General features: G+C 37.9%; 1 protein-coding gene across 1 annotated transcript in view; it reads right to left on the bottom strand.

Annotated features, from left to right (window-relative positions):
* The window catches only part of MBD2 (methyl-CpG binding domain protein 2), a 42500-nt gene that overhangs the window by 13561 nt on the left and 1409 nt on the right, over positions 1–27530 (bottom strand). Inside the window, exons 2-3 of the mRNA XM_075020870.1 lie at positions 15403–15562; positions 8571–8708 (exon numbers count right to left, since the gene is read on the bottom strand). Coding sequence (XP_074876971.1) covers positions 8571–8708; positions 15403–15562 — 298 coding nt within the window. The remainder of the gene's footprint in view (positions 1–8570; positions 8709–15402; positions 15563–27530) is intronic.

The following is a 27530-nucleotide window of genomic DNA, read 5'->3' as shown; positions in this document are numbered from 1 at the left end:
CCTTACAGCTCCATGGATGAAGTGGCAGTGCCTTAAAGCTGTCTAGAACGCTGAATAAATCCTTCATTAAAAAGGTGAAACCACCAACTCACAGGAATATTAGGATTCAGATAAATAAAGTCAAAATAAAAATCTATCAATTCAGTATTTTATCACTGGGGTAGCTTCCCATCTTGATAAAAGTCTCCACAAAGCTTATTCATGTTTTCAACCATTAAAAGAATTCACCCTTTGTTCCCCTTTCCCTCTCCATTTCATCAACTTTTAAACAAAAAGCCCACCAGCTCCAAATCTAAGCTATGTTTTTATATGCTACACGTAAACATAAGAACAGCGTCTCTTTATTTAGGATAAAATTAATTGGTCTACAGCAGCAAATACATCACTAAATACAATCAAACATTACTGGGGTTTGATTCTCAGTTCCCTACTCAAATCAACCCAGCACACATCACAGAGGGAACGAGGAACTGGGAGAACGGAGGGCGTATAGGAATGCAAATGCCTCTGTGGGAGAGTTGCTTGAAGAAGGACAACTAACACAAATGAAAGCTTAGAAGACTTGGAAAGAGTAGTGCAGTATTGATTGGGTGGAGCTTCCAACACAAGTAGTCACCCAGCTCTTTAAGCACTGATTGTGAATGCAGGGAAAAGTCTATACAACTATCAACACCTCAGATGACTTCAAGGTCAACATCAGTAGAAAAAAGCACTTGACACTTAGACACACCTGTTAAAACAAGACTGAAGCAAAGCATATTCCTAGTACAAAGCTTCCAGCACTATTCTATATAATTATTTGCAAACAACGATTGTGCTCCAAATTTTCAGCTCCCCAGATCTCCACTGAGACTGCACAAGTCACTCTTACTAATTTTTTGCTCAGAAATTAATCATTCCTAGATTTTTATTATGAATTTTGTTCCCCAACCCTTTATGGATTCTTACGAGTCCCCTCTGAACCTCTGCATCTTTCCTGGATCTTACTGAAGATTCTGAGCTGGACCAGACCTGGACAAGTACATCCCCAGCAGCTGCGCCAGTAATAGGTATTAAGGGACAGAGAGTGAGGGAAGGAAGCTGCTAATACAAATTCAGAAAAAGCTTTTCTGTTACTTCACTTACATGATGAAGATGCAACCATTCCACAGCAACAGAAGGACGCATTTAAGTAGCTGAAAAAGATCATGCAACTCTCGATGCGCAAAATATCTGCCTTCAAGGTTACAGCCCTAAAAATAGCTTACATTATTTATCTCATCATTAGTGAGATAGGGAATAGAAAAAGAGAAAATAAAGCTCAGGTTCACAGGCTTTGTGCCCTGCTAAGCGGAGAAACAGGCAACTAAATCAGGAGCAATTCATAAAAATCCCATCTAGTTTAACAGTTAGGCATCAGCATCCATAGAGCGTGGCCTAGGCAGACTGCCCCCTTGGCATTTGTCTCCTGCCCAAAGCCATCTGGACTTCATAAAACAAGCAACAGCCCCCACACACAGTGCAAGCATCTGCAGATACAGCCACTCAAATTCAATAAATGACTGCCAGCAACAGAGGCCACCTTCTGCATAATAACCTTACATCTTCTCACAATTAGAGGTTTTCTTGTAAAATGGAGTGAGCTATCCAGACTCTGGGCTTTTCTCAGCTTGCGTACCCTGGAGAGTACCATAATCCCTGAAGCACAGGGCAGGCTGACATGGTCCAATCTTCCTTCCTCCTGCTGAGAATTCACCAGTACAGCCAGAAAAGCAAGATTCCTGCCTCCAGGAAAGAAGCATTAGCAAACACGAGACCCTGTTATTCAGTAATGAGAATCCTGATGGGACCAGGGTAGGAAGGAATGAGAGAAGAACCGGATTTCAAGATTCAACATTGTTATGATGTGACATTTCATTACTAATGCAAAATGAATAACCATTCTGAGGATTCATAGTCAGTTATGGGTATTCATCCTGCTGGAGGATAAAAAATGGCTCTATTTCAGTTCTGCCTGAAGTAGTGGTTAGGGAACACACACTGAAAAGAGCCTAAAACACAGGTCCTTCATTTACCGATGTTTGAGTGTTCTAGATTCAGAAAGACCCAGCAGCTAAGTGCTCCATTTCCTAAGAAATTAATCAATATGCATTATGCCAAAAGTGACCTCTTATGCAATAATCTCCTGCTGAGCAAGAAATGTATCCCTTATCACTCAAACTTACTACCCTAAGGGCAACCCCATTTTCTTCCTGTGACAGAGGAGACAACATAGGAATGCAATGCCAAGGTCCCCAGGGCGGAGCAGAATTTTCACTTCCTTGTTGTTCTGAAACTCTATAATGGCAGAGCTGTACTAAGCTGTGCTTCTGAAATTCTGTTTGGAGAATTATAAAATATTGCTTCCTCCATAATTGTTTCTTGTCCAAGAAAAGCTATTTGTGACTAATGGTAAACTATAATCTAACCCGTAATCTCTGTAAAAACACAATCTCCTAAGCAACTATTATTTCTCATTCAGACAACAAAGAAATGATAGATTAGCCTCCCTATTGCAAGAACCACCAAATACAAACATATTGTGAGCTGCTCCTTTTCCTTAGATAAATAAGTCTATTTACAGTTGCTTAAGCAATGGAAGCCTACAGGAAATTTTTGCTGGAAAGGAATCCATTCTAATTCTATTCTTTTTAAAAGAAAAGCACGTAGGTTCTTAACATTCAAACATTCTTGGAGGGTGACTGATATATACCTATATCGATCAATCACAAACCTCAAATTTCATCTGCTATTTACGATTTACAGAGTATTGAAAATACTGTAGATGTCAACAGAATCATGTACTTGACTGGAAACACAGAAGAAAGGACATTGATTCTGGTGTTGGTGAGTTCAGAGATTTGTTTATTGAGGTGGTTTCTTCCATTTAGACAGCTACAGCATCTGCTCTTAACTTGCAGCGGTAGTCAGAAAAAGCTACCATCTAATTCAGAAGTATGATGGACACAGCAAGTTTTACAGCACAGCCACAACTCCAGGTAGCTGCCTTGGCATCTTCCCAGCTCTCTGGAACCACATTTATTTCCACACTGCTTGCAGATGCATTATAAGCTGGTATGTGAGCTGATTAAAAGTTAGTCATGTCTACACAAAATACAGTCAACATATCTATACTGTACTGCAGACACAGACAGCCTGCAATTTTGTTATGTTTTAAAAGGTGTTTTAAAGGCTAAGACAGACCAGAATGCCAGTTATCATTTGGGAAACTGCTCAAGTGATTGACATTGCAGGCAGTTAAATGAGGAAATAAAATTAAAGAGAGGTCTTTTCAAAGTCTCCATGGAAGAATTTAAAAGGAATGAGATTTCTCCAGAAAACTGGAAAACTCCTCTCCTCTTTTATATCCAGGTGCTGAGTTGCTCAGTTCTGCTGCATCCATAACTGCCAATCAAAATTTCAGTGTTCCTTTAGTTGCCAGGGAGAGGGAGATGAAACTTAACAATCTCACTGGGTTCCTTCCATCCCTCTTTTTGATAATTCTAATAGATATTAACCAAGAAGCTTAAGTTTTCCAACTCTATCTAATTTTAGATTCCAATCCCTTAAGTTGATTCACAGGAAATAAAATCACATCTATTTGACAAAATACGAAGTGCTAAGAGCTAAATATCTCTTTCTTGTTAAGAACTCTTCACATGAAGACATACATAAAATGACATCCTGCAATTTTTCTCATAAATTAGGCTTTTTAGACTGCATATATATATATCTTATGCCAAAAAATGACTACGGTCAGGTTTAATTTGTCATATATAATCCTATTCAATAATCCATTACAATACAATCCATTGCAAATATATATGACAGTAAGTATAAAAGAGACTCTCAAATCAACTTTGAAGAGTACTTCTGGCCTACAGATAGATGATAAGTAAATACATCAGGTCTATCCTAGGGTGTTTTTAAAAAGTAAATACCCTCAGATTTATCCTAAAGTGGTTTTTGAAGGTAGTTGTCTTCCACAGAACTAGAGGAATCAGATCACATAATACTAACTGACTACCTGATTTTCTCAAAATGAGCTCTGAAGAGAAGGATGGCCTTCTTTTAAACATTTGAGGTATGTTCGTGGAATGCTTTTAGCCAAATGTATCAGGAAGATACTGAGGTCAATGCTTTGCAAATTCAGTGTTATGATTACCACTTACATAAACATCAGTTTTATGGGTATGGTTTCAAATATCCCTACCACCACAATCAACAGCATACAAGAGAACTAACTAGTGATCAGTGGGTCCTCAGGAGTCAAAGTTCTCTCAAAGCAATGCCTCAGGCACCATACATTTGGGGGACAGAGGTAAATGAGTGAGTTTTGTATTTACCCTGAAAAAGGTCAATAAGCACAGAACAGTGTGAACCAAGGAGCTCTAACACACAAAGAATAGGATAAGTGCTCTACTCAGGACACAGGCCTGGACCTTTTGGAGGCACCAGGTGAGTGTAGGTACAAAGGGCAGTGATCCATAAGAAGGAAGTTTATGTGCAGCACCATTCCATTTGATCCCGTTAGGTACGGAACACTTGACAGGCAAGTAACTCAAGTTTAAGTGATTACATGAAAGATCTACTCCCTATAATAGTTCAAGATAGTTACAGGACTTCCTCTGCTTCACATTCAGTTGTCTCATTGAGGAATACTCAAATCCAGATGCACAAGTGGAGCATTAATGGGCCCTGATGTACTGCTACATCTAATGGCCTTTTTGCTAAATAGGAAGGAGGGAGAAAATTATGTGACTTTAAGACAGTACTCAATATCACCTGAGAGGAAGATGACAGATATAGTTGCATGATTTTTTGATTCATCATTAATTCCATTTTCAACTTCAGCAATGCTAATCTGACTTTTTAAAATCCAAACCATTACCCTTAAAATCATCAAGAAAGTATCATATCTTATCAAAACTTACTAAGTCTAACAGTGAAGAGGAGGCTAAAACAAGGGGGTTTGTTGGTTGGTTTTTTTTTTTTCTTTCCTTGCAGGGCCCACTAGCAATCTTTCAGGATTCCTTTTCTTACATTTGTTTATCAGCAGACTCTGCGAGGGGAAAAAACCCCAAAGTCACAGAAATAGTAAGAAAACCTATCTTAAGTAAGCTTATGGAGAGTCAAAATATTTTGAGTGGGTTGATACTTCAAAAAGAGACATTAAAGCACTTTGAAGAAAACTGCAATTGAGGCTATTAGATTTGCTATTTAGGAACTTACAGATACACCTATCATTTGAATAGATATGAAGAATCGAGAAATCTCCATGGATTGATTGGTACTGGTATTTTAACAAAAGCCACATCGAGGAAGAAGACTGATAGTTAAGAGGAGAGGTCTAGTGAGTACCAGAAGACCCTTCAGAGCATGCATGCATACATGCACAGCTCAAGTTCTGACATTACTACTTCCAGGATTCTCCAGAACATTTCCATTTTTTCTTGGGTAAAGTTCTCCACTCTGATACCCAGTAATCTATAAAAACTTTAAGAATGGCTTTGAAAGCTTTAAGATGCTGTCTTGCAGAGCTGTTGCTTGAAAAAGGCTGACAACCTCGTGACACTTCTTGTGTGCAATGAACTAGCATGCTGAATACGTGGAACCAGCAGTTGCTCTAATTGACAGTTTTACCTATACGAAGACCGTAGGCAAGCTGTTATTAGTTTATCTTTCCAAGAACTACCACAGGCTTTACTGCTTAAAGAAGAGCTGCTGCCAAATATCCTCCCTGCCAACACCAATAAGCATGTCTTCTCACTCTCAGGTCACGAAAAAACCTACCGACTGCCAAAGGAACTACAGTACTCATTTATTTTTACCTCTACATAAGAAGGCAGGCCAAAGAGAATTTTCAGGGAATTCTGGTTAGACTGTCTTTTGAAAAGGGAGACACAATAGATCTAAGCAGATAAAGCTTTCAGAGATGGCTATCTAGAACTACAGAAGCCAGAATCCCTTAAGGGATTTGGGCCAACGATTGAAGAAACAGGGAGGAACAACACTGGAAGTGGTAACTGAGTAAGCTTTATATACAAATAGGCAATATAGGTAGTGTTTCAACATTCACTTGAATATCCAACACTGATATATTTACAGTCTATGTACAGGAAAGCTTGCACACCTGAGTAGGAGAGAAGGAGAAGACAGTGACACATGTAGGGATTATTTATGTAAGGGAAATATAGGCTTTATCTGGAGGGGAAGAGAATTCAAATACATTTGCAAGGCTGCATCTGTCCAACAATTGTATCTCAAGTAACAGGTGCTCCACATGGTGCAGGCTTTATTAAGAAAAAGGTTTTTCAGCAACTTCAGTCCTCATCCTGGCTTCTCTACTTTATCTCAACAGATCACATCAAGAAAAGAATCATTGCTTTTTGAAAACCAAGCAAAGATCATATCTATTAATAGCTATGCTCCAGCTAGTGAGTAAAACATCGGAATGAACTGCATGCTATGTTCAAACAAGATGTGCACGTGTGTGCATCTATGTATGCATACATGAAGGGTGTACACATGACCAACGACTGGAGTTCCTCCATAATTTTGGTTACTAACACCAAAGAAATACTGATAATTATATGATGGAAATCTGTATGCAAGGAAACCAGATCACTGGAAATTGTTTATGAAAGCTGTCAATTTGCTTAAGATTCTTCAGTAACTGACAATGTAATGTAATGTACTACCTACATTAAATTGCTTTGTACCAGATTTTTAAATGAAAATTTCACTGAAAACTCAAATTTTATGTAAAAACAACTGAAACAATCTGTTCTCTTCTTTCCCCAAGTCTCCCACCTATGTCAATCATCACTACTCAGAACAATGACAAACCAGAAAACAGCTCAAGGCAGCATTCTAGCTTGGAGAAAAGCAAGAGTAAGACACACCAAGACTGGCTTTGCTAAAGATTAACTATTCTGCATTCAATGTGAACAGAGCTAGCATTTCTTCCAAATGAAGTATGGCAATACAGAATAAGAATAGTGTTTAAGTGTCCTCTTCCAAAGATACACTGTTGCAAGCAAGAAGAAAGGCATATGATTGAAAAAGAATGCTGACACAGTGATCAGCAGATGATGTTTTCATGAAGATCTTGCTATAGCTTAATCCATTAGAACCTATCTTAAGGAGGCAAAGATTTAACTTGGGTGGGTTTGAATATAGCCTATTCTGCAAATCTTCACTGGATAGCCATTCTCAAAAGACAAGGGATGCATTCCCAAAGATTTTAGTCACACTGTATTTGAAGAAAAGATTCTGAAAGAAAGAAAACAGGGAGGAAATAGGCAAGCATGAAAGGATTTGGAATCCATCAAGATATGAATCGCCAGACATCCATTTCTCTTGCCACAAAGGTGCCGTAACTTTCATATGCTTTGGTGATAATAACTGGTTCAGCAAACATGACCAAAAGGAAATTCCTGACACACAAAGTGTAGTAGTTCAAAAGAAAAACCCAAAGAATCTGAAGAGAATCAATAGACACATGCAATTATGCATCTTTTAGATCTGAATGTGATACACTTACATGGCCCCTGTTGAACTTCATGGGACCAACAGTGAGGTTAGCTGAGGCCTTCAAATCTTGCTAAAAGACATCTCAACAAGATGATCCAATATGGCTCGATATTTCTTCATTTTCTTTCTCACCTGAATTTAGAGGATGCAGAGTCTAAATTCCTTATGTTATTTCTTACAAGAACAGCATTCAAGATGTTTGAAAGTGCAATATTAGAGACAGCTTGAGTTTCAAAGGAAATGTTGTTAAAAGTTAGCGACATATGAGTGTACAAAAATTTGAACATGCCCCTGTATTTTCTTCTCATCCCTGCACTCCCAAGATAGAATAAGCTGCTTCAATTTGATGGTAGTAATGCTACGACTCAAAAAATACAACTCAGACTTAAAAACAATACCTCAATCCAATATACACTACGTTATCTAGCCAATCATTCATTCATTAACTAGATTCCCATTTCTTCTCAGGTCCCTCTTCCCCATAAAAAAACCCCACAAAAAAGCACTGTGCAAACAGGCGATCTGTCATCGATAGAAAGAAAAGCAGCTAAAGGAGAACTTGTGTAAGATGAGTTTATGTTACTGTGGTTTGTATTTATAGTAGTAGTAGAGTGAAAAAGAGGGATTTAAAATACAATTTTTTATTGATTTTGCACAAAGTTCTTCTACATAAAAGAGAGATATTACTTCTTGATGAGAACCATGTATTTCATAGGAACTTCTATTAAGAAGCTGTACATGTGATGTCCAATTGCGACAGTAATGGCATATATCTGAATTTCAAGAGGAATGTGGTAATCAAATATGAATGAAGTTCTGGATTATGAAATATTAATTTCCATATGAACTGACTGTTATTTCTGTATTTTTTTAAAAATTATACGTATTATACATATTTCTGTAAGTAACCTTCAAGATAGGAATTCTCATCTGAAATTGAAGCACAGCTGAAAACAAGCACTTTTTCAGCTTGTTAACTTTCTGAGCAGTAACAGTGGAAACAGATTAATTCTTACCTGTCGTGGCTGCTCCGTCACTCGCTGTGGATCAGATCGTACTTTGTTACTAGGATGATTGGTAACTTTGGTGACTGGTTGTTTGAAAATTGATGCAGTTTGTCTGATGGGTAAAGTTGTATTTAAGTCTGGTTTTCCCTGTTAAAAAAAGAAAAAAAAAGTGAATTAACAAAAATTATACATAAAAAGTACACAAATTAAGGTTGGATTCACCCTCTTCTACTGATGTGCAAAAGAAGGAGGCTTTTTTGCAGTAAAGATTTCCCTTAAATGCTGTACTTAACTAACCTTTGCAGTCATCCATTTCAAAGAAAAAAAAAAAGTAACAATTAACTGGTTTCACACATTTTCATCTGCTCGGGAAGAATCAAACTGCTTGAAAGTCCATCTTTTCTTTTGTTAAAACATGTATGTTAATTGTACAAGTGACTTACGTTCTGAAAAGAGACAGCTTCACGATCAGATGTCAAAATGAAATCTCCAAAGCTTCATAAAAATATGTTTGTAGTGAACAGTTTATAGAGTTCCAAGTCTTAAAGGACAGCAAATTCCTGCATAACTTTGGTCACAAATTTCCTAAGCAATTCCTACATCAAACAATCCTTAATTAAGTGCAGCAATTTATTCTGGAAAGAGACTAAAACTATATCAACTTTAGCAAGTCTTTTGACAAAGCTAGTTTTTATCAGGTTTGTGAACTGATGATTCCCAGGCATCAGATATAACTTTACCAATAGTATCTTGTCACACATCAAATCCTTAGGCCCTTGGAGTTACTACTGCCTGAACCCCTCTCTGTAGCATCAACCCCAGAAATATTTGGGGTGGGGTAATAGAATTCTCCCATAAGCCCCAAGACTGATGAGGAAAGAAAAAGATAGATCACCACCTGCACACCGCTCCAGCTTTTCTAAATCTGTCTCTCTATCCAAAAGCAGACTGCCAGTTTGAAGTGCTGTGCCAACAGAACAGCACCTTACAGCTTTTTGTTTGTAATCCCATTTCCTTCAAATCCTGAACACATAATTTCAGACTTTTCTGCTTTTGCATTTTGTCTGGTATTTTCTTAACAACTGAAATAATTCCCTTTTTTCCCCCCAAGGATACAAGGGTGTGACTGAGAAGACACACCATTATATTGACACTGAAAATAAATATCCCATGGCACATATTTTCCCAAAGAACGTGTATTAAAAAAAAAGTTCACTATTTTGCAGAACAGTCCTAAGCATTTCAAAACATTTAATAGCCATATCTAGTTTCTGACAAAGGAAAAAGGTTAAGCTTTTGCTTTTTAAAAGTTTACTGCTACTCATTCAAAAGGAAGAAAAATAAGTTATTATGTAGTATTTCACATCTCAGAAGTTTTATAATTGGCTGTGAGATCATAGCTCAAATGTTACACAATGAACATCAATATCAGACTCCATCCAAGGATGTTTTTCACTAGGCTTTACTTAGACTCCTAATTTTGTGAGAAAAAGCAACCTCTTGGGCTTAGTAATGGGAATTAAATCTCAATCTTCAAATCCTCCATATTCAGATTGTACAATTTGGGCTACACAACTTCACAAAAGAGACTATGTTAAGAACCAGAGAGCACCAGCTTGCTTAAAAATTGTTCATTCCTAAACTGAACACTCTGGAATTCCAGATGATGAAAGTTAGATACTGACTATAGATATTCTGTAATGATCTGTATGAAAATGAAATTAAAAATATGGTGAGAGACTTAGGCTTATTAAGCAATAAGCCTTCTCTTCACTGCATCTGCCTCAGATTAAATTCTGCTTTTAAAAGTACATATCCCTCTTTTAGAGCTTTGCTAGAGTAATCTGACAGGGTAGTTCCTCCACCATCAGAATGTCCTGTATTTTAGCATACATCTGTTATTGCAAGGTAGATGGCTGATGAGAAAGGGAGCGTGAAGCTGTTCTTCCTATATAGGTACAGTGAATAATCTGTAAACTAGCAATAAAGACAGTATCATCTCCACACTCCATAGAAAGTAATTTTCATCTTGAAGACTATTCTACAGGCAAGCCACTTAATCCCAAAATACATCCTTACACACTACAATGGTTATTATTTTGGCTGCTCCTATCCAACTATTTGATTAATCTGTTGGGTGGCGGGAGAGGCAACGGAGAAGCCTCTTTCTATAGCCTCTCCAGGATGACACAGTGCTATTAGATCCTTCCTGGTAGAAAAAGAAAAAAAGGAATTCCTCCACGTAATTCTAAGGAATCTAAGTGGTAGGAAGGAGCAACAGAATAACGCTTCACATTTATCTAGGCATCTCAACATAACCTAAATGAAGGGTTAGTTTTAAAATTTCAGGCCTCACTTTTTCATGCAGATGGCAAAGAAGGTGATTTATCAAGAGTACTATGCATATTCTTAGCTATTCAACAGTATGACTCAATTAATACACTCACTTATAAATTAGCATTGTAGCATTTTGGAAATCCTTGCTTAATACTGATTTGCTCATCCTCTCTTAAGAGCCAAAACAGTTTTCCAGACCAACAGAAGAAATACGCAAGAACATACAGGTGAATTCTGAAAGAGTTCTAGAAATCTGTTCCTTTCAATGGAAGCAATTCTGACCTCACATCTCTATTCCTACTACTCCTTTAAATATACCTTGTTATTTTATAGGTCCTCTTTCTTCATAATTTCCAGGTAGTGCAGTTAACTCATTAGAATATAATAAGGCTAAACCCACAAATTCCTATAGAAGTTTTTCTCAGAAATTCAGGCTATCGCTTCTGGTTTATAAACTTACAGCCAGAAACTAACCAGTCTCCATGCCTTGCAATATTACTGCTTTCAAATGGGAAAAGCAGCATATCTTCAGGGATCTCCACCTTCAGCTCCATCCCTAATACACTGTTGATTCTTGTCTAACTGGGACCAGGGTTTCCATGGCCAGAGCAAATGGCAACAGAGCACAAGTACTTCTGCCCGATTACACTTAATAATTTTAACCAACCAGAGAAATTACCGTTCAATTAGCATGGAAGTTCTGAGATCTTTTCATACAAAGCAAAAGTGAGAATCTCAGCTTATAAATAAATCTAGACATCAGTTTTCTCCTCATGTTTCACCCACGTAGTCCTAGTCCACTAGAAAAATACTTCCAGATACTTTGGTCACTGCTTTTAGCATGTGCTTTGCATGATGGATACTGGTTATGGGCTCTATTTTTTTTCCTCACTGATGATGACAATAGTAAGTCTAATGTTAGACTTTTTCATATATATTTTCATATATAATTAAAGCATCTCTGATGAGCACAGAATCACCAACCAGAGCTAGACAGTAATCGCATTTACTTACATTTGCACAAAGTATTTTGAAAATGAACTTTCCTCGCACCACATAACTTAAATCACACCAGAACTTTGATAGACCTCGCCTATCCTACAAGCTTTGCATTCCCTGATCTTGTGACATCAAGTTCAAAGTAGTATTTGATGCTTTGAAGTCCATGCCCCCTGGGCACTCTGAGCAGTAGCATCAGTATTAGTGGTAAAATATCTATTAAAACTGACAAAACCAATAATATTACAGAGCCATCTGCCATATGGGGGATAAATCTGGTTTAGCAAACATTTCTAGAACAAAGGTCTTCGTTTCAAGTTCATGAAAAAATATTTACAGGTTTCTTTTGGCCAGTAATGTGACTTAAAGGGAAGTTAAAAAATAATTCCATTAAACTTAGAAAAATAAAAAGGAAGATTTCTTCAGGCAGCATGAGAAATTAAGAAAATTCAGCCACAATAATGATATGGTCCCCAGAATTAAAGCAAAATCCTGATGAGTTATAAACTATGCAGGCAATACAGGTTCAAGGCCTAGATGTCCCATATACTTTTTATCAAGGCTACATACTAGAAAGTGGTTATTAGGATAAACTGTTTAAACTAAGAACAGATCAATTCCTAAGTACTGTAATTGTAATCTTAGTACTCTCCTACTTTATTTCCTTGCTAATCATAGTCACATCTGGGCTTTCTGATCTCATCCTAAATAAACAGTCTCTCATTTGTGGCACTGAGTTTTGAACAACAGAAATAAACTCTTTAGTACAGAAATTTGCTAAGCTCACCCATCTCCAGCACCTGCAGATCTTCAGATGTACAGAGGAAAAAAATTGTCACACATTAACAGGAAGTAACTGATATTCAGAGAAACACTTTTTCACAACAAATCATAAGCCACCCATACATAAGATTTACTCATGACAAAGGAAAAGCTTCCAGTACATCCTAATAGAAATAAGTAACAAAGATCCCTACAGCCAACACCTCTCCTGAAGAAAAGAAAGCTCTTTTGAGCTTTCCAGATAGAAGACACTATCTACGTATTTCAAGTGGTCAGATACAGACTACTTCATTTCAGATGGCGATCAAGCTCACAATATTCAGTTTTAGGCACACCTACAAACCTTCAGCCTTCAAAAACACAGACACTGTGGGCTTTTACATTGCTTGACTACTATCACAAAACAAAATCTCTTCCTACTCTGGGGATTATAGCAATGTATCAGCTAGCAGAAATATCAATGCTCCCTGCTCATTTTTACTCATTAGGAGTATTTTATGCTCTAACAACTGTTTCCAAAAGAATTTCAGTCCACTGTCTTTCCAAAGACATGTATTTCCAGAAGCATCAATGTGCCCTGGACACAAAAACGTTTTAAAAATTCAACAGTGTATTTCCAGGCCTTCCAAATCACTTACAGCCAGACACCAGTACTCTCTATTATGTTTTCTTTTCAAAATAAAGAATTGATAAGCTTATTTTTATAAGCACGGCAGTATGCTGTATCTACTGGATTCATATTCAATTGTATTCCTTATTTCATTGTCTCTTCAAAAGCACTTCAAATAAAGTAACTTAATCTGCAAGTGAAATGTAAAAATGGTTACACAGAAAACAATGGGAAGATTAGTATAGGTTGAAGCAAAACTCGTCCTGCAGCTCTACCATAAAGAAACCTATTAGATATATGCCTTTATTGCCAATACTGAAAGGTCAGTAAGAATGCACAACGCTAAGACTGGAGATAAGTATTTTGCTAGAAGAATATTTCCGTGTCATTTACACTGTTGTACATTAACATCACAAAATGGCGAGCATTCATTAGCATATATTATCCTCAGTTCCATTTTAAGCCAGGTGGCATTAGTATGTCAATCTTGACATTGAGTTCTAATCTGCTAATGATGAGAATCTCAAAAGTTAGAAGTATGGCAAGACAGCATTTCCATCCACCAGCTGCATAAATCTAACTGCCTAGACATGACTGAGAAAGAAGACTCAAGTATATTTTGATATTCCTTCTTGAAACATAAGGGGAGCCAAAGAATTTAGAAACATTTGTGGTAAATTGTTTGTACAAAAACAAACAACCCATAAAATATGAGTAAGTTTATACACAAACTTGCCTATGCAAGTCTGTCTTTTATGGCCCCCCAGCAGCACAGCTGCGAGGCGGACTAGAAGACAACCACAACCAATCTCTTTCAGTGTCTGTGGAAGAAAACATAAACTTGAATAAGCTGAGATCTCATTTTTAACTATCACAGGAATACTGCAGAAATTCTTGAAAGCTCATGAGTTACAGATTCAGTCACTCAGAAATAATAAATGTTATTTACCTAAAAAAGGCATTTTCTAATAATCTTGTATTTAACAGAGCTACTGTGAGCAACATTCAAGTAATCTAAGATCACACAAAATGAGCACACACTCATCCAGATTTTATATACCAAATTTTGTAATTTCTGCTCATGCTAAAAGCCTAACCAAAACCTTTCTTTGGACTACGCCCAAATGTTATATTATTTGAAAGCCTTGTGTCTGTGGGAAGAAAATACTAAATAAATTGAACATATGCTTTAAATAAAAAGAAATAAGCATGAAATGGGTGGTTCACGCATTACAAATGGCAGATGACACAAAACATCAGTGCACAAGACATAGCTATAACTTGTTAGGTATTTTCATACACTACTGTAAGTAATTAAATCCTGAAGAATAAAACACTTGAAAAAGAAAACATTGCAGATTGTTACAGAAATCCTTTCAAACTGTTGTATGAGGCTTCTAAAGTTTGTCCAGGAACATATTATCTGAGAGTCAGCTAAATTTACTTGTCATGTCCCTATGTGCTACATCAGTTATTTCACTTCTGTACGCTTCAGCCTTTTATGTTTAATCTACTATACATATTTTCTTCAGTGTTCAAAAGGATACACTGTTGTTCAAAAAGAAGTAGACAATAAGAGAACAATCAAATCAATTGAGAAAGGCCCAATCTTTAACAGAAAAACACCTGGCCTTGTTAAGATACATAGCTGTACACAGACATCCAGGTTTGTACAAATAAATACATCTGCCTCAGAAAACAAGCTTCCTGGCACATATCGCACACATTAAAAATGTGAACTATTTCATCTCAGAACAGGAAGATGAACATAGCAATTTGAAGCCTTGCACAGGAGAATCTCTTGGTGTCAACAGTCCTAACTTTTCCCATTTAGAAGAACATAATTCAGGTAGACGACTAGTGCTGAGGTTCTTAGTCCCAAGCTACCTCCTGAATTACTCAAACTTTTGATTCATACTTAACCTCACCTTGAAATTTTCTGGGTAGTAGCAGAGTAGTCCTTCTTTTTATAAATTTACCTACCTCTACTAAAAATTAAACATACATGTACAACTTAGAAGCGGACTGCTTTAAGCAGAAAAGAAATTGCTAAATGAACTACAGGAAAGGAAATTCTTAGGATATCCTTAAACACAGTATTGACTAACAAACCTTATTTTGATTGAGAGAATCATTCCTTAGTCTCTGTTTGTTCTTCTGCAATTTACTGGGCATCATCTTTCCCGTTCTGAAGTCAAAACTGCTGAGATCAACAGTGTTTCCCAGGTATCTTGCCAACTGAGGCTTGCTTCTGAACTTCTTACCACTTGGACTAAAAAGAAGAAAACACTTTAGTATGTTTTGTTGTACAAGAGGATACAACCTTGACTTCTTATAACAGGTTTTATACCTTGTTAAATATCTAAAAAGTTTCCATTATCTTTATTCCATGTGGCACGTTCATTGATGTGTTGATTAGTGATGGTATACCTGCCCAACCTCTGCATATCCATTCCCGTCCTTTGCACTGGATTTAATTTCTATGTCAGGCTGTTGGACGCTAGGATACACTACACCTTGGGAAGCTGGGTTAGCAGTACAGCTAAACCAAACCCCAGTAAAAGAAGTATAAATGTCAGACTGTGGCCAAGAGCGGGACCCTCCCTGCACAAATGTAAAAACCGTATGCAAGGTTTAAACTGATTGCTAGCTAAGGCCAACCTAGACCCAACAGCAACCCTTCTCTAGCTATCAAACAGCAAGGCATTAAGCAGATGCGCAGAACTAGGATTTGAGGTGACATGACATCTCTTAGCTATTCAGTCACCAAGACTGGTAAGCAAAGCCAGATAAGTATCTGAGCAACAAGCAAGCAAGCAGCAAGCAAGATGATGCAGAATACGAAACAGGTCCAAAGCTGCAGTTGTGTATATAGATCCCATCATAATAAATCAAATCAGTTGTAGTGAAGTTATTTAAATCATCTGCATTTGGAATTATGGAATTATTATTACCCCAAAGTCCCAGCTGATGTTTTTGAGTAACATCAGCAAATATCCAATTTCCAGTTATCCTAAGGAAGTGGTCTGTCTACCAATCTTCACGTCACAGAACTTTCTATCCCCTCATGTGTACTTCATTCTCAAGCATCCCAAACACAGTCACACACATTGGGCACACTATCTGCACTAAATACACATTTAATCCATGCATATTTTCACCAACCCCACTGGGGATTCCTGTAGACTTACTCACTAGTCTGCATGCCCTGTGTGCAAGTCATTGCACATAAGCACCTTATTGCCAAGAAGCTATATAGTTAATTTCACTGTAAGGGACAACAGTGCTGCCCCCAGACTTAAAAGCTCGACAGAAAATCAAGTATCAAGAACTGCTGTGTGAAACTCAAGCTGCAACACCAGTTTGTGATAGCCATGAAAATATATCTATATCAGTACAGACAGCCGTGAAAATGGCTAAATATCCATCATGTGAAGCCAAGAGTCCCTTGGTCTAATGCAAATTTCTATCCAATGAAACAAGCCAAGTGTCAAAATCCTCCCAACTACTGAAACCCAAGAGGTTAACTGAGCTCAGAGAGTTTTTCAGACAACTTCCTTTCTGCAGAAAAGTACTGAATATTTTTGTTTTCTTCACTTTTCCAAAGTGGGGGTTTTTTTTCCTTTAACTTAATAATGACTTGAGGCAAGAACTTCCCCACGGAAGAATATGTATTGAATTCTGGGAAAAATAGCTAATTAAGCCAAACATTTTTCAAAGTCATTTAAATGAATCCAGAAATATGGGAAGACCTAATTAACAAGAGGTAAAGGGTAGGAGAAAAAGACTTAAAACAGATCACAATCTGAAGCTAACCTCCTCAAGGATGGGTGTGGGAGGGAAAAAAAAACCCACCACACATACACACACACACATCCTACCACTAACTATTTTCTACTTCTTGTAAACCAAGAATTGAAGCTATACTATAAGCCAAACTAAACACAACACCAGTTTTATTTTAGATAGTGGAGATTAACACCCTGGTTTGTTAACAGTAAGAAACATTCTGCACTGAAGGTCAGAGACAGAGCAAGTCTTGTGGGGCAAGTAGGTTTGCTATTAAAATAATCTGACCCATTGTCTTTCATTCCTATTCAGGCAGGTATAAGAAAAGTTCAGGATAAAACCTTGTCAAGAATTGCTGGCTGCCTGTCTCCGTTTCCTAACAGAGTGGAAGGGCTGAATTTACTGAATAAAGCATCCTGTTAGACATTGCCTTCCCGGCTTTCCTAATGAACATAAAACACTGAAGGAAAAGGAGAAAACAATGACTATAAGCAAACCCTGAAGTTGGTGTTGGTATTCTGCATTCCAGACACTTTTTTTTTTAATTAAAACCTGTATACACATGGTCATTTTAGCCCATAGCTAAGTAACTACTAAAAGGAGATAGAAATTTGACATCCTACATCTTCTTCTATTATATCCTAATTTTGGTACCAAAGATGAAACATGCTACCTTTCATTTTTCCCATATCACCATCTTCTACTGTTCTGTAAGAAGCTAACAGACTGTGTCATCAAGACAGCACTCTTTTTACTAGCTTTCCTCTTCAGGTTCCTTGGAGAGAAATGCTTCACGTACACCTCGAAGGAATCCAAAATTCCAGCAGTGAGCAGTTATCAGCCTAGCTTCACTAAAAATTCTTCCTGTAGAATTCTGAAAACAGATTTCACAAGTAAAAGCAAACTTTATAAATGCATCCAACATTCTTAAATTCTATTATTTACACATCTAACATTTTGGGGGTCTTGTTTGTTTTGTTCAGTAATCCAAAAGCAAATCAAAGCACATGATCCAATATTCCATATTAGGATCTGCAAGGTTCATCAATATTAAAGGGTATTTCAATCCACAGGACAAACCCTACCATTTAAGTGAATGGTGAAACTCTTAGCAGGGACAGATTGCAATCCATTAGCAAAATATCTAGTTTCACCTTAATTTCATTGTTAATGACAACTGCATTTTTGGGCCAAGGTTAAAAAATAATCCAACACAAAAAAGAAGGAACTAAAAATAGGCATTTTTTTACTAAAAAGTGTTTGACATTCTGTCCCATAGCTTTTGCTTCCATGTTTTCCCACAGTGGCGTGAAGGGTGAGACTTGCTCTATCTGTCCTTGACCTGAAATGACAAAGGTAAACAAAAAGGCAGGCAGAGAGGAATCTGTCTACCTTAGCTTTGGTTGCTACTTCAGTCAAGTACTTATTCTGGACTTTTTTACATTTCCCTTATTCCACCATTCATTCTCATCATCCTATTCCTTTTCCAGATGTTGCTGCCTCCAGTCAGCAGTCGGTGACCACAGCACCTCCCAGTTTCCACAGAAATATGTCACTCCTTTGCATCCCACTACATTCATATTGTTGTCAATGCATCTTTTCCTTCCAAGTGGTGAACCAACCATCTGCCCTCTCTGACAAAAAGCAGAAATTGTTTTTCTTGGTCCTTAAGTCCATAGTCTTCTATTCCTTATTATTTTCATTCTAAATCCCCTTATCTTTGAAGCCATTCAATTGCTCCTGATTATTTTCTGATCCTCACTTGTTCTGCTGATGTCCCAGGTATGAAACTTGCTCATGATCCATACATAGCACACATGACTTGTGCATCCAAGTATTAATAAGATTGGTTCCAAGAACATTGTCCATGCAACTCCATTAGCAACTTATGACAACCAAGAAGCCCTTGTTGTATCATAACCTACTATTGCCTCCTCTTTACCCCATACTTAATCATTGTACAAAACCTGTAGTATTTTCCATTCTCCAGCTTCAATAAAATCTAAAGACACACAATTGAAAGTGAAGTTCACTGAAGTCCAACAGATTAAGTAGCATTCCTTCTGCTTACTTCAGAACATTATTTTGGCACAAACTCTAAAATCTAGTGAATTCCATATGAAACTACATTTCATTTGGTTCCATTTTCCACAAAAGCCCCTATCCTTAATTGTTCTTCATTTCACAGTTTCAACAAGTTCATACGATGTCAAAATACTGGAGAATGCTCTGTAAGCCTTGTGGTTCAACATCAGTAGCTAGCAAAATACCCCCTGGCCTTCCATTCAGTTTCAAGCCTGCATTTTTTTCTAATACCGTCCAGACTCGTCATTTCATATGTCACACCTTCCCTCTGTTCTAAGAGGGAGATGAATACGTGAGCTGGAAGGATTTGAATAAACTCAAAACTTTATTTTCACCCCACCTGTATGACTTTTCACATATATTCATTTTTTCACTACCAGTCCTGTAGTTGTTTCCATTTTGTACCCTGAAAGCGTAGGCTGTCAAACCACTAAAGTAATGCCTGAATTTCTGAATCGTTCCCAGATTATCTTCAATCTCTAACCTGCTCCTGCTGCAAAGCTTCCTCTTACCTGCAGAGGAAGCTCCATGAGGTTAAAGTCAAATAAAAGGCCTATTTGCAGAGGCTTTATTTGAACATCTATTAAATAATTAGTATGCAGTAATGGAAAAGAGTGAGGTTATAGAACCTATTTAAACGAGTATGTCTACATAAGAGCCTGCTACTTACACATCTTGGTTGAAACTAAGAAACAGCATGTTCTTTTTTTTTTTCCTAAACGTGTTAAAACCAAGTTTAAGTTCAAATTTAGTTTTGAGTAGAAAAGAAAGGTGGAAGGAGAGGTATTAAGCTTTCTTCTCTCTGAGAAGGCACTCTGGATCATACTCTGGAGGTATCTTAGAAGTCAAACTGAAAGAGACGTTGAAGAAAGCTCAGACTTTGAAGTCACACTTGTTGCAGGAGATTTTTAAAATGCATTGCTCTGAGTTCACATACTCTAAAATTTCAACTGCTACAAAAGTCATAGGCATGGACCACTACATTATTTTAAGGAAACATTACACAGATATGGGAGAAACCAGTAAAATTTGCCCTCACCCACATGTTCTGCACATTCATTAACTTTACACTGACTTCTTTCATGCAACAAGAAGCAAGTGAAAGTGTTCTTTCAGGGTGCTGTGACATAGCAGAGACTCTGGTCTGACTAAATTGCAGCGTGACCCAACATTGAGACAATTTAGACTTGCAAGATCAATGTGAGATTACACAGGAATATCTCCACATAGATTTCAACAATAGATTGTTGTAAGACTGCTATTTTTATAAGTACTAACTAAAAGTTACAAATATTTAGCCTTACCTAAAGATAGCTGACTTTCTACAGCTTTTTAAAAAATTTGTTAACTTCATTTAGAAATTTCTGGGGTTTATTTTCCAAATAGAAATATTATATTTAGTGCACCTGAAAGACTTAGTTCTTCCATAGTTGACACGTATCAGCACTTAAACCTTATCCTGTCAAATTAAACACTGTACAACGTTTTTCCACATAACCAATTAACAAAAACCAGCACACCTCAAAAGAGGTGATGTGCAACAACTTCTAAAAACTATTCTTTCAATTACATTATCAAGGCTCGTATCACTTTATACAAGATTAAAAGAAGAACACAACCCTATACGCTTGCACAAATTCACGTACTATACAAATTGTAGTTCTTAGTGGGCTGAAGGTGATTATATTATATAATGAGCTAGTGTGGAACTTTATTAAAAAGACACTTTTCAGATGTTTCCTGTGAAGCAGTAGAGCAAGCTAATTAACATACAAGGAAGTTACCTTGAATTTTATTGTACAGAAAAACCTACTTGACACTACCCTATCTGGCCCCCTCCCCAGTTCAAAATGCACAGTAAGTTTACAGGCAAGATAGTAGTGTGGCTTATTAAAACAATAACCTTCTTGGCAGCCATTTCTGGGTTTGGTTGCTTTCAAAAAAATTTTGGCAAACTTCCCTTTTTTTTTTTTTTTACTTTGAGCTTTTGCTTGCTGGCCCTACCCACCAAACAGATCTGGAGGAAAATTTCAACCACAGCAAGCTAGATGCTCCCCCAACAGCAGATGATAACAGGGAAAACATGCTATCTTCTCCAAGTTTAAAATGTCTTGCTTTTCAGAGCAGGTCTAGCTTCACAGTTTTGCAGCAGTGGCTAAAAAGATAAGAAACTGAGGAAAGAGAAGGTGTGATTTCATGGCTATTAAAACTACAATTCCTTCCCTTAATTTAGCATTTACACCCTCTACTACAGCACTGCAGGGGCAGTCTAAACAAATCAGTCACGCCACCTATTCCAAGGTGGCCAGCAGTTGCACAGTTCCTGTTTTCTCAGGCTCCCGTCTGGCAGGCTGTAGTCTGACCTAGAGCCACACACCAATGAAAAGGAAGAAAAATGCTAAACACTTTTGAAAAGGCAATTCACATTAAAGACATCTCGATTTGGCTACCTAACAGAGGTAGAGCAAGGCAAAGCATTTCTACCAATCACTCCCCTCCACAGGCTGGGAATGAAGCCCAGGAAAGGAGGTATATCCGAGCATTTCACAGTGTAATCATTAAGTCAGACCACAGAAATCCCACAATAAACTGAGTTGTTTGATCTTATGTTCAAGGGAACCTAATATTGGACAGCTGCTCACTAAAGCCTCCTAGATAGCTGACCTCTAAGGGAACATGACAGATTTGTTCACCACAATATAAAAACTGCTCTGCAATTGTTGGAGATATGTTTCCTCAAAGATTTGTTTGCAAATACTCACACACTCTAAGACATTCAAAGATTCAGTAAAGAAGTCACTACATGAACGGCATACCATAATACATTTTCATGCCTTCAAAGGAGTTCAGTATTTGGTACCTAATTTTGCTTGCAGCAAAAATTTATTTTTTACACAATAGTACGTATAGTTTATACCACCACACTGAAACACCAACAGCAATTGACACCAATAAATGGTAAAAAGTTAATTTCCAGATTGTTATTTAATCTTCTATTTATGGAAATATTTGGATGCATTTATCAGAATCTATTTCTGTTTCCTAAACAACCTGATGACCTCCTTTGCTGGGACAGAGGACTGATTCATTTTGCCCTCGTAAAATGAAGTCAGAGTTACCACTATGACTTCGTAATAATCATTATTATCATTCAATACAGGGATGAATTCACCCTATAAAGTAAATAAATTTATTTTACATACTAAGACCCTACTAGCCAGCATGGTTCAGCCAGGATTCTCCATGCTGCCCCAAACTTAAGTAAGGGAGATTGTTACCACGCATTTTCAGAGATCAATGAAAGTAACTGAGCCATGGAAATACAAAGTAACACCCGTTCCACTTAAACTTCTTTTTCACATTCTCCTTCCAGCAGGCAAAACAAAAGGCAGCCAATATTCAAACTAAAACCTAAAGATGATCAGAGAAAGCCTACACAAAAAAACTTGGGCTAACTTGTTTGTTATTATCATTGGCCTTGTGTTGGTTTTCATTTAAGTTTAGAAAAGCAGTACACTTATGAGCAGTGAGGGATGCAGACTTTCAGAAGAGATGAGAAGAAGAAGATAGCAACTGAAAATTCTCCTCAATGAAGGCCAGCCTCTGAAGTGGGTGCACTGCAGAAAAAAGATATAATAGAAGCAGCACTAAGAAACTAACAAGCAGCTAACGGCAGCAATTTTTTTCTTGCACAGAGGTGAAGTACATTCTCAAAATGTAGACCTCACTATTAGGATTTGTTCTAAGCTCTAATTACCTTTGGAAACAAAAAACCAATAACCCTATGTATAACATAAGAGCAACTGAGCATCACTCAGGAAGTCATGACTTGCTCACTTTTAAAGACAAAGGTAAAGGTCTCCCTAAAAAAAACCCAAAAAACACAAGGCAAAAAAAGCGCCAAGAATTAAACTAATCCTACCATCACTGGAAACTCTCTGGCATTTCTTTTACTGTCAAACCACAAAACAAACTTCAAAGGGATGTCTGTTTGCCCCATGGGTACACCTATACTGGAAAAGCTTTTGTAGTTAAACTTAACAGTCTATTAGAATCCACTGAAAGCGGTGTCAACTACTTGGCTTTTTTAATCTCGACTAGAAAAAAATTAGAGTAGTTCTTGCTTGCTTTTTTCCCACGAAGAACAAATGCATCAAAACAGAATATTAACTTGTTGCTGCTGTGAGAGAAATAACTTCACGCCAGAGTTTAAGAAATATATTTCAACAGGTAAATGCTCTAGGGGGTTATATACTCTAAAGGGATTTTACCGACAAAAGGAAGGGATAAAGAAAACAGAAGCTGAGATACCCATATTCAAAGTTCCCACTTCACTCAGACTTTTGCAGGGCTTTGGAAGCATGACTGAGTCTTTTGGCAGGACAGCAGCACCCCCTACCTCATAGTACACTGAATAAATAATACTTTAAAAAAATCATTATGCCAATTTACTACAGTATTAGGCCCTATGTAAATAAGGTTACTACTAGGAGAGTCACTTTAAAAATGCTCTTTGTGTAGGTACAGTTTCTCAGATAACTTTGATTACAATAAGATAGCAACAGTTAGGACAAATTGTAAATATGGTTCATACAAGCGCAGCAGCTTGATTTGAAAGAAAAATCAGGTATAGCCTTAAATGGAATATCCTGTCTGTAGACAAAGTGAAAGAATACTCTCAGATTATCACTCTGCAGATACGGGCAGGACATTATAAAGGGCGTTGTAGCAAATACAGACAAGCCATTCAGAAAGAGGACTTCTCATTCTTAAGAAGCAACAAAAATTATCTTTCAGCTCACCTTTGCTGTAAGTTGAGCATTCACTTTATAGTATGGACAAGACAGTCATTGAGAGAATTCCTACCTTCTTTACACCAGAAAAGATGACCTATATTCCTGGAAGTTGCTACTACGTATCTCAACCTGATTCAAAAGAACAATATTTTGTCTTGGCACCATTGTAACCTTCTTCTTGACTTTAACCCGTATCATTGTCACTGTGAATATTTCTTGCTCATGAGACAGAACATCTGTAATCACTACAATACGCACTCGAGCTACAGGCACCGCACACAAGACCTATTGCACGTACAACCTTCTAGGACGTTACCTGATGTGTGGATTAAAGCCTAAACCAGGTATTTATTCTAAGAATGCTGTGCTGGTTTTGCATTTGTCCTACATTCAGTATCATGATTTTTAATGCACTATTCCCTAGATCAAATAAGTTTATGTTACTAAATATAGTAATTCTCTCCTCCCTCAGACTCAGCTCCAGAAGAATTAGATTTTTCTCCACCACCATTAACAAGGATTCTGCAAGCCAAGCCAGGCCTCTGGTGTCACCTGTACAAGCCTACTATCCTCAAATCAAGACACACATGGAAATCTATTTCTTCTGACTGTATAAAATTAAGCAACTGGAAGTTTAAGTGAATTCTGAAGATGTACAAACTTAAATGCAATGCTTGTTTTTGTCATTGTCCTACAGTTGCGAAAAAAGGGTGGCATTACTCTTCAAGTGGTCATGCCAAATCCTGACTACGCAGGATTTTAGGGAATATTAGTCTGTATAAGGCACACAAATCAAAACCCACTTTGTACCCAACTACATATTTTAACAACGTAGCATTTATTAACATTCTTTTTTTTTCCTCAACAGAACTAGAGTGACATAACTCTTTTGAATGTATTTGGCCTGCTCGACTTACTAGATCAAAACAGATTTTCATTTGTTTTAAACATAGCAGTGCTGAAGTCTGCCTCACAGCTATAACAGAATGAAAAGAAAAAACAACAAAAAAAAGAGATAAATTTCCTATGCCAGTCCTGCCTGCAGCCATAAAACCATTTTTTTATTTGTTTCACTTCGGTTGTGCAGAAGTAGTCCTGTTACTGAACAGAAGTTATTTCTCTAGACATAAATGACTACTTATTTTTCCAAACCTGTAATCTGTAGTGAAATCAACAAACTCTAAGCTATGAGTTGCCTGGTAAGTTTTTAGTTTCAATTTTGCGGTTGTTTGGCAGAAGATCTGCATCACTGCTAACCATGCTGGAAGGCGTCCTAAAATTTGAAACATTTATTCCTACCACTTTCCCACATGAAAAAGACAGAATTCTAGAGTCAGTGATGAGCAGATTACAGTCTTGCATCTTCAACAAAAATTGTGTTAAAGAGTTTCTTAACAGAGTTTTAGGCAACAGCAGCAGCAAAATCTGAAGGGTGAAGTCTCAGATCGTTATGCAGAAGGGGCTAAGCTCAAAAGCTGTGTTTTGATCTAGCTAGTATTTGTGAAGTACTTTCACCACACCTCTCTCTTAATAGCTTTTTTATGATAATCACAAAGGTCAGAGGGCTCATGGATATACGTGAAGAGCAGCAAAAAACAACCTACCAGAAACTACTGGAAGTGTTTTACTTTATGTGAGCAACTGGTTAATATCTACCTAAAGTGTGACATGTTAAAATACCATAAACCAGTCCTGAAACAAGCAAGTTTCAAAATGCATATAAGGTAGATTGCAACATGTATTAATCTTGCAAAAGTTGTTCTTAATTACTATTATTATTTAGACCATCACAGTAAATGAACCTTTGTCCAATCCCTTTTGGGGTTTTTTCTAGCCTTAAGAAATCAAAAAAACCTCAGGTTTTTAGTCAGCTAACTAAGGTGCCTTAATGAACTTAATGAAGTTACATATCATTCTTTGGAAAGCAAAACCTAAAACCTGGAAATACTAGAGCTTGCTGCATTTCTCCCATGTTTTCATAGTTTAATTCAGGATCTATAACATATAAAACACTGACACCCCTACATTCAGATGGGACAAACATGGCTAAACTCAAGTGGTTTTAAAACAGGTCATCCTGAGCAAAGAGCTGAAGTTACTTGGGCTTTCAGCATTAAATACATTCCAACATAGTCAGCAGTGACTGTCTGGCTTAAGAGAAGTCTGGCGTTTAATTCCGGAAAGAATAATCCTACACAGAAAGTTCAGTTTAGCAATCTGCAGAAAACCAGGACCCATCCAGAAAACAGGATTCAGATTGTAGACTCAAGTGCAATCGTTCAGACAGGCTCCACGAGGCAGCACCGCAGAAAGGAAAGGCAGATGCAGAGATAGACAGTGATGCCAGATGCTACCCAATCATCTGCCGCAATATTAGCATACGGTTGGGAGCGCAAGTCAGACAAAGGTGGTAAGACAAAAACAGAACTTGTCTAAAAAACTTTTCAATTTGATTCATTCAAAAAGCTCACGAAAAATCAACATTCCTCCTCCACATCTAGTGATCCTTTTGTCAGATGTTTCATTTTCTTTAGCAGCAACACGTGATGGGTCAAATGATGCCATATTCAACACTGACAGAAAACGACTTTTCCATTAGCTGGTATCGGAGAAGGAGCAAGCACAACTTCTTACTCCTCCAGCTGGGCAGCAGAAAGACTGAGTCCATTCACTGCAACAAAAGGAGACTGCTAGGCCTGCTCAGAAACAGCAATGTTAGGGAGAGGTTTCAGGTGCGGTTCATCAGATGCATATAGTGCTATAAATAGAGGTGCTGTGGGTAAGAGGTTAGCCGTTGCAGAAGACAGCTTCCTCTGCTGTGCAGCAGGCTGGACTTACAGAAGCATGGCCTAAGAGCAAGACTTCAGCATTTATTTGATTTCTGCCTTGGGAAAAGAACTGTCTTTTCAGTTTCTGAAAGCAAGCGGGAGGGTGAAACAAAATTAGGTTGCTGTTGCTTCTCTTGGTTTTGCGATAACCCGTGCAGTAATAACGAGAACGTTTAACAGTGGCAAGACTTCTCCAATTTTCACATGCTCTTAACTTTGAATTTTCAACTGTTGTTACTAACGGTAATCTTCCTAATTAATTCAGCGTGGTGTGCGTGTGCCCCACCAATGACCTAACTATTTTGGTAGGACGTCTTGTGTACAGATGATGGCAACTCTGACTCAGTTTAATCGCGGGGAGGTGTTGTCCTTAGCCTGATCCTGCTCTATGGAAAAGCTAGGCTCGGGAGGGTTGTCACGGGCCAGCGTGCAGCTCCCTCCCAAAGGAAAACTGGGCTGAAGTGTTCCTCACAAGCCCTGCGAGCTGCCCAGCGGTCAGCCCTGCAGCCAGCCAGCCCAGCGCTGGCAGTCGCCTGCTGGTGGCAGGGAACCGCGGAGCATCGCTACAGAGGAACCGCCGGCTCCTCCCGAGCGAGGGGCACGGCTGGCTGCCCGGGGATCCTGCACACGCGGCAGGAGGAGCTCCGGCGGCGGGGCCTGGCCTCCAGCCCGCCCTGCGGGCGCCTCTCCCCGAGCCCCCCCCGCCAGGCCGCCGGCGGGAGCCGCTGTCCTGCGGGCAGGG

This window comes from Buteo buteo, chromosome Z (assembly GCF_964188355.1).
Source record: "Buteo buteo chromosome Z, bButBut1.hap1.1, whole genome shotgun sequence".
In the NCBI taxonomy this organism is placed as follows: domain Eukaryota; kingdom Metazoa; phylum Chordata; class Aves; order Accipitriformes; family Accipitridae; genus Buteo; species Buteo buteo.
The sequence above is the reverse complement of the archived record's forward strand: the minus strand, read 5'-3'. Positions and strand labels throughout refer to the sequence as shown.